The 8,658-nt window shown below is 40.0% G+C and overlaps 1 protein-coding gene across 20 annotated transcripts in view; it reads left to right on the forward strand.

Moving 5' to 3' along the window:
- The window catches only part of ZNF177 (zinc finger protein 177), a 39,003-nt gene extending 32,002 nt beyond the window's left edge, over positions 1-7,001 (forward strand). For 6 of the 20 annotated variants that reach the window (XM_063800520.1, XM_063800521.1, XM_063800519.1 and 3 more), the window contains 6 exons: positions 1,115-1,222; positions 3,072-3,157; positions 3,763-3,889; positions 4,328-4,420; positions 4,878-4,960; positions 5,482-7,001. In XM_063800520.1, the coding sequence (XP_063656590.1) occupies positions 3,125-3,157; positions 3,763-3,889; positions 4,328-4,420; positions 4,878-4,960; positions 5,482-6,591 (1,446 nt within the window). In that variant the 5' untranslated portion in view covers positions 1,115-1,222; positions 3,072-3,124 and the 3' untranslated portion in view covers positions 6,592-7,001. Of the gene's footprint in view, positions 1-1,114; positions 1,223-3,071; positions 3,158-3,449; positions 3,890-4,327; positions 4,421-4,877; positions 4,961-5,481 lie in introns of those variants that run through there. The other 14 variants (XM_063800526.1, XM_063800522.1, XM_054674029.2 and 11 more) reach the window with 4 other exon arrangements.
- The last annotated feature ends 1,657 nt before the right edge of the window (positions 7,002-8,658 follow it).

The raw sequence follows: 8,658 nt of genomic DNA on the forward strand, positions 1-8,658 counted from the left end.
GTATGGTCCTTTTAAGGTACTGTTGAATTTGGTTTGCTAGTATTTTATTGAGGAGTTTTGCATCTATTTTCAGAAGGGATATTGGCTTGTAGTTTTTTGCTCTTACAGTGTTTGTCTGGCTTTGGTATCAGTGTAATGCTGACCTCATAAAATGAGTTTAATGAGGAGTTTGGTTGGGCTCCTTTTCCATTTTTTTGGAAGGGTTTGAGAAGGATTCTTTAAATGTTTGGTAGAATTCAACGGTGAAGCCACCAAGTCCTGGGCTTTTCTTTGTTGGAAGATTTTTCCTCACTGATTTAATCTCCTTACTCATTATTGATCTTGTCAGGTTTTCTATTTATGATTCAGTCTTAGCAGGTTATATATTTCTAGGAATTTATTCATTTCTTCTAGGTTATCCAATTTTTTGGCATATAATTTTTCATTATGGTCTCATGATCCTTTATATTTCTGTGGTTATCAGTTGTAATGCCTTCTCTTTCATTTCTATTTTTACTTCAGTCTTGTCTATTTTAATCTTTAGTAGTCTGGCTAAAGGTTTTTGTTGGTTTATCTTTTCATACAACCAACATTCAGTTTCATCGATCTTTTCTATTGTCTTCCTAGTCTCTCATTTATTTCTGCTGCGATCTTTATTATTATTTCCTTCCTTGTACTGACTTTGGGCTTAGTTTCTTTTTCCTTCTACTGACTTTGGGCTTAGCTGCTGCTTTTTCTAGTAACTTGAGGTGTAACATTAAGCTGGTATAAGATCTTTCCTACTCACCCTTGCTCTCTTTGGTTTCCATTTACGTGGAATGTCTTTTCCCATCTTTTTACTTTCGGGCTACATGCATTCTTAAAGCTATAGTGAGCTTCTTGTAGGCAGCATATACCTTAGGTCTTTCTTTTTTAATCCAGTCAGCCACTATGTGTTTTGACTAGAGAACTTAATCCATTTACTTTTTTGTTTAAGGAGATAGGGTCTCTGTCACCCAGGCTGGAGTGCAGTGGCATGATCATACTCCCACTACTCTCAGATTCAAGCAATCCTCCCACCCTAGCCCACCAAGTAGCTGGGACTACTGGCAGATGCCACCACACCCAAATAATTTTTTTAAATTGTTTTCTGTAGAGATGCGGTCTTGCTGTGTTGCCTAGGCTGGTCTCAAACTCCTGCTCTCAAGTGATCCTCCCACCTCAGCCTCCTGAGTACATTTATATTTAAAGTAATTATTGATGGGTAGGTACTTACTGTTGCCTTTTTGTTCATTCTTCTGTGGCTGTTGTACAGATGTTTTGTTCCTTTCTTCCTCCCTTGTCTTCCTTTGTGATTTGATGACTTTCTGTAGTGATACGCTTTGATTTCTTTCTCTTTTCTCCATAATATAGGTTCTTGCTTTGTGGCTACTATGAAGCTTAAAACATCCTGTAGTTTTAATAGTCTGTTTTAAGCTGTTAACAGCTTAGCTTTGATTGCATACAAACAATTTATACTCTTACTTCCATTTCCCACATTTTATGTTTTTGATGTCACAATTTACATCTTTCTATATTGTATATTAACAAATTATTATAACTTTTTAATATTTTTATCTTTTAATCTTTTATACTAGAGTTATAAGTTATTTAGATACCACTGTTACAGTATTAGGGTAATCTGGATTGAGTATATAATTACCTTTACCCCAGTGGGTTTTATAATTTCATATGGTTTCATGTTACTAAGTGTCCTTTCTTTTAAGCTGAAGAATTTACTATTTCCTATAAATCAGCTCCATTACTGATGAAGCCCCTCATCTTTTGTTTGTCCAAGGAAGTTTTTATCTCTCCTTCATTTCTGAAGGCCATTTTTGGCAGGTAAAACATTCTTGGTTGGCAGTACAGTCATGCACTGTGTAAAGACATTTTGGTCAGTGATGGTCCACATATGTGACAGTGCTCTCATAACATTTTAATAGTGCTAACAAATTCCAATCACCTAATGACATAGCCAGTGTAACATTGTAAAGCACATTACTCACGTCTGTCATTTAAACCTGCTGCACTGCCAGTCATGTAACAGTAGTAAATATGGTTATGTACAGTAGATTATATACAGTACATAATAATGAATAGTAATAAGTGACCACATTACTGGTTTATATATTTTTATACTATTTATTGTTATTTTAGAATGTATTCCTTCTACTTACTAAAAAAGAAAAGTTAACTCAAAAATAAGCCTCAAGCAGATGCTTCAGAAGACATTCTAGAAGGCATTGTCACCATAGGAGATGTCAGCTCCGTGCATGTTATTGCCCCTGAATACCTTAAGTGGGACACGATAGAAGGTGTCAGACAGTGATACTCAAGATCCTAACCCTATTTAGGCCTAGATTAATGCGTATGTGTCTTCGTTTACAACAAAAAAGTTTAAAAAGTAAAATCAGGGGCAGGCAAACAGGGCCTGCAAGGTAGGCTACTGAGTTAAGAAGACAGAGTCCTAGCTCTGCTCTAAGATTTGCAGCACTAGATTTTGATACTTCACATATACAGCTAAGTGTACTAAATGTTGTTCTGGAATGTCACCCTTTTATTATGAAATGCAAATATGCTCACCTTTATGGTCCTTATGAGTTACTCCTTATTGTTCTAAGTAATTTCGGGATATTAACTCAGCCCAACCCTATGAAATTGGTCCCATTCTAACAATGAGGAACGTGAGGGTGTGATATAAGATATTCCAAACTCATCTTGAAGATTTCTTAGTCTATACTAGACTCAGCTATTTCTCCAGTGAGTCCTGGTTTCTGTCACGGGTAAATGATATTCAGAGACAGTTTTGCACTTTAGAGGCTCATTCCTCCTGAGGTGTTAGCAGTCATAAGCCTTTTTAGTGGTTCAGGCTAGAAAAAAGTCCAACAAGAAAAAATGAAAAATGCATACTGTATTTCTAATTTGAGGATATACTGTGTTCTTGGATAAGGAGGCAAATTGTAACTACACTCTATGTGTATGTTGTTACCCTTTAGTAAGAAGAAGCTTCCCAGCCTGCTAGTGTTGAACATCTAGCAGGCCTAGACTCTAATGGCTTCTGTCTTCTCCTCTAGCTCTGCCTGCTTAGGACTCTGCCCAGCCAGGAAGGAAACCTACAGGAGGAAGAATGGCTGCAGGGTGGCTGACAACCTGGTCACAGGTACACAAGAAATTTCTCTATTTCCAAAAGCACACTGCCATTCCTGAAAAGAACACATCTCTTGCCCCTGACCTGAAGCTTCACAGCCCAATCTGAGCTGGCTTCATCTTCCGCAGCTCCCAGGCTGCTTCATGTGGAAGAGGGAATCCCTGGGAAAGGCTTCTGTTCCCACATTTGTTAACTTTCTGCAGATATTCTTCCATATTTTTGAGTATGAATTCCAAACTTTAGTGAGTGCTGTAAAGAAGGAAAATTATTTATCATTTCTCAAGTATTTCTTGCATTCCTACAGTATGCCCTGTCTATACTGGATCTGAATAAGACGAAAAGAGTCCTCACAACCTAACTGTGCAAAGATCAAGCCAACCATATTTTAGAAAAGCTGTTTTGACCATGACCCTGAATGAGATGGCCCAGGGAGTAGGATTTAAAGAGAGTTCTGAGAACTCAGCTTTAAGGCAAATTAAGAGAAGGCCTCTGATGCATGTCTGAGCTTCCAGTGCCCTGAGTCTCCTCTCCAGTCCTGTCAGCCTCACCCACCATTCTCCTGGTACATTGTCAAAAATGGTCATTGGCTGAGCCAGAATATGTATGTGATGTTTTAGAACTCAGTAACCTTCCAGGAAGTGGCAGTGGACTTTTCCCAGGAGGAGTGGGCATTGCTGGACCCTGCTCAAAAAAATCTATACAAAGATGTGATGCTGGAGAACTTTAGGAACCTGGCCTCAGTAGGTAAGGCTAGCCTCATTTCTTCATTTGTTTATGTAGCAAATAGTTCTTAAGCACATATTATGTTCCAGAATCTGTGGAAAGAATAGCAGTACAGTGGTTAACCCCAAAATGAATGGTCCCTGCCCTTGAGGGGGCAGTCCAGTGGCTTCCCATGAAAATGCACTGATTTCATTTTCTCTATCACTAATAGCTTAAGGTAATTTGCAATCTGTGTCTGATCTTGTGTATAGGTTTCAAGGGTCACTTCCATATAGGGCGTGGACCATGCTTTTTGGTTCTTGTGAAAGAAAGAGCTCGGCTCTGATTGTATTGTTGTTCCTAAAGCTGCACTTGACTATTTTAATAATCCTTTAGTTAAAGCCAAAGTATGGCAATCAGTTTTGTGGAATATTTAATTCTCACACATTTCTCCCACATCCTTGCTTTCTGCGTGAGCAGGGTATCAGCTCTGCAGACACAGTCTGATCTCCAAGGTGGATCAAGAACAGCTGAAGACAGATGAAAGAGGAATTTTACAAGGTGACTGTGCAGGTGAGCCTTGGGCAGAACAGAGTGCAGCCTTGGCCAGTGAGGGTTAGTACATTTGGGAATGTCACTCAGTGAAGGAAAAGAAATCTGAGGCCATGACATGAGCTTCCTTCCTGTTTCACCATCTATTCAATCATTCATACGTTCATTTGGTCTCCGAGAAAGAAGTTTTAATTCCTCTTTAAATGTAATGTCTCCATGAATGCTTTTTGTTTAGTTCTCCCTGTTTTCCAGATAATACTGTCTTATTTCCCAACCTCCACAATCCTTTCTAACTAAAATACCTCCCATTTCTACTGCTTGTTCCTATCACTGGTGAATCACTGGTTGTGTCTTCTTTCTTACATTTCTCTACTTAGAAGATATTATTTGAAAACAAATCCATAGGGTCTCCCTCCCTTTTTCTTTCATCCCAACCTTTTCTCCCAATAATTACAAAAATTTTCCTGTGCTATTTCAGACTGGGAAACTCAACTTAAATCAAAAGATACAGTTGCTATGCAGAACATTCCTGGGGGAGAAACATCCAATGGCATAAACATGGTAAGACTTACTAGGAAGTATTCCTGGTCTTTGTAGTAGAAGTCTGGGAATCTGAATGAGTTAAAACATCAGCACCCAAAGCAGGGGTAAGAATTCAGGCACCAAGCTTTCACCAGAAAGCTGTCTCGGGAGAGTTTGATTTTCATGAAATTGGAGAAATCTGTAAACCTAGGTTAACACTTGCTGGCTCACAGAGAATAACCACAAGTAAACATCTATGTAAATATGATTTTAGAGTTAAGTATTTAGTACATAATTCATTCATTCTTCACTCAGTATTAGAAAAACTGTATTAAAGAAGCCCTTTGCTGGGAAGGAATAGAGCCTTGGACAGAGGAGTGAGCTTATTCAACTCGAAAAAGCTAATAGGGCAAAAGTCATACGCACGTACTGAAAATGGTACACATGTCAGTCATGATCATGTGCTTCCTATATATGGCAGAATCCTCATGGAAGAGAATTCCTGTGAATAAGGTGAAAGTGAAAAAGCCTTTAGTCACCATTTACTCCCTTTTCAACAGGCAGAAAATCAACCTGGTGAGCACTCCCTGGAGTGTAACCATTGTGGGAAATTCAGAAAGAACACTCGCTTTATTTGTACAAGATATTGCAAGGGAGAGAAATGCTATAAATATATAAAGTATAGCAAAGTCTTCAACCATCCCTCAACTCTTAGGAGTCATGTGAGCATTCAAATTGGAGAGAAAACTCTTGAATTTACTGATTGTAGAAAAGCTTTCAATCAAGAGTCATCCCTCAGGAAACACTTAAGAACTCCCACAGGACAGAAGTTTCAGGAGTATGAGCAATGTGATATGTCCTTCAGCCTACACTCTTCCTGCTCAGTACGTGAGCAAATACCTACTGGAGAGAAAGGTGATGAATGCAGTGACTATGGCAAAATATCTCCCCTTAGTGTCCACACAAAAACTGGTAGTGTGGAGGAGGGTTTGGAATGTAATGAACATGAGAAAACTTTCACTGACCCTTTGTCCCTTCAGAACTGTGTCAGAACTCACTCTGGAGAGATGCCCTATGAATGCAGTGACTGTGGGAAAGCCTTCATTTTTCAGTCTTCCCTTAAGAAACACATGAGATCTCATACTGGAGAGAAGCCTTATGAGTGTGATCACTGTGGAAAATCCTTTAGCCAGAGCTCTCATCTGAATGTGCACAAAAGAACTCACACTGGAGAGAAACCCTATGACTGTAAGGAATGTGGGAAGGCTTTCACTGTTCCTTCATCCCTTCAGAAACATGTGAGAACCCACACTGGAGAGAAACCCTATGAATGCAGTGACTGTGGAAAAGCCTTCATCGATCAGTCATCCCTTAAGAAACACACACGCTCTCACACTGGAGAGAAGCCTTATGAGTGTAACCAGTGTGGCAAGTCCTTCAGCACAGGCTCTTACCTTATTGTGCACAAGAGAACTCACACTGGTGAGAAAACCTATGAGTGTAAAGAATGTGGGAAGGCCTTTAGGAATTCCTCTTGCCTGAGGGTACACGTGAGAACTCACACTGGAGAGAAGCCTTATAAATGTATTCAGTGTGAAAAAGCCTTTAGCACAAGCACTAACCTTATAATGCACAAGCGAATCCACAATGGCCAGAAACTCCATGAATGAAATGACTGCAGGAAAGTGTTTGTTGCCCCTCATGCCTCCTTTCTCACTTTAGAACATATATTGGAGAGAAGCCCTGTTATGGTCACCTGGAAACAGCCTTCTGGCCCAACTCTGGATGCCTGTTATACTGGGACAAACCTTATAAATGTTATAGCTATGATTGTTTTTATCAGTATTTCATTCTTATATGTGTCACAACTGTAGATCCTATGAATATTTTAGTTATCTTTTCAGTTTAATTGCATTGTGAACAGAATACATGGTCTTCAATATGTAGATTGTGTGTGACATAGATTTGAACATAATTTCTGGACACTGACTGATGTACTGTGGCAGACAGAACTAGTTGCTGTCTCAATATCCATTCCTCCCTTCTTTCTTAAAGTAATAAAATTTACCATTTAGTTCAAGCTGGCAATGTGGACAGTTTTCACCCAGCTTCCCTTACAGCTGTGAGCGGCCAAATATGTTCACATCCCTAGCCCATGCAAAGTAGGCAGAAGTCACTGGATACAGCTTCTAAGGAAGCTCATGGAAATGGGAATATCTCATCTGGTGTTTTTTTCTTAACTATTTGCCCTTTGTCTTGTCCCTTATTATTTCCTAGAAAATATATACACCAAGAGGAGGACAGAGAAAGGATACTAAATGAAACAACAGGGAAGATACAATATTATCTGGTTGCACTAATCCTGTGCTGCTTATCTCTGGATTTCATGTTACATGAGAAAAATTAACTGCCACGTGGTTTAAACCACTCTTGTGGGAAGTTCCTCTTTCAGCTGATTTCAGTCCCAACTGTTACATCTAATATATGGTCAAGTTTTAGGAATCGTTCAAGTATGGTTGAAAAATTGTGTTTTCTGAGGCAGAAGGATCACTTAAGCCTAGGAGCTTGAAATCAGCTGAGGCAACACAGTGAGACCCCATCTCTACCAAAAAAGGAATAATTAGGTCTCGCTGTGTTGCCCAGGCTGGAGTGCAGTGGTGTGATCTCAGCTCAGTGCAACCTCCGCCTTCTGAGTTCAAGTGATTCTCGTGTCTCATCCTCCCAAGTAGCTGGGATTACAGGCAAATGCCACCACGCCTAGCTACTTTTTTGTATTTTTAGTACAGGTGGGGTTTTGCCATGTTGGCCAGGCTGGTTTTGAACTCCTGATCTCAAGTGATCTGCCTGCCTTGGCCTCCCAGAGTGCTAGGATTACAAGTGTGAGTCACCGCCCCCAGCCAAATTGTTTTCTTTAAAAATCTCTCTCTCTAGGCCAGGTGCAGTGGTGCATGTCTGGGAGCCCAAGGCGGGCAGATCACTTGAGCTTACCAGTTCAAGACCAAGCCCAGCCAATGAGCCAAAACTCCATCTCTACAAAAAACAAAACAAAAAAAAGTTAGCCGGGTATGGTATTGTGTACCTGTAGTCCCAGCTACTCAGTAGGCTGAGGTGAGAGGATCACCTGAGCCCAGGAGGCAGAGGTAGCAGTGAGCTGAGGCCATGCCACTGCTTTCCTACCCGGGCCACAGCAAGACTGTGTCTCAGGAAAAAAAAAAAACTCTCCTTTTTTGGGGGGCACTGTAATTGGGTACATATAAGTTTACTCATTTTGTGTTTCTGGCAAATTGTGCTATTAGTGCCCATACTTTTCCCCTAATAACTAATGTTCATTAATTTACTACAAATGTGAGCTACTGACCTAGAAATACCATTTTCTCAACCTGTAAGGACAACCAGGAGCAACTTACTTTTTCTCAGCGTTACATCAGTTATACTGTTGCTTGTAATAACATCCAGCAGGTATGGTCATCTTTACATCCCACAACTTGTCCTCTCTATTGATGCCTTTATGAGTTCTTTGGTAAGACAGACGTGAATGTTTATTGGGGAATAGACCCAAACATTCAGGCTAACCACCTGAAGTTTCTAGGGGTTCAGTTGTCTGGCGCTTGTCAAGATATTCCCTCTAAGGTGAAAGGAGAATTGCTGCAATTTGTACTACTAATCACAAACAGCACAATGCTTGGTCGGTTTTTTTGGTTTCTGGAGGCACCATATTGACACATATGACCCATCTG

Source organism: Pan troglodytes, chromosome 20 (assembly GCF_028858775.2).
Source record: "Pan troglodytes isolate AG18354 chromosome 20, NHGRI_mPanTro3-v2.0_pri, whole genome shotgun sequence".
Taxonomy (NCBI): domain Eukaryota; kingdom Metazoa; phylum Chordata; class Mammalia; order Primates; family Hominidae; genus Pan; species Pan troglodytes.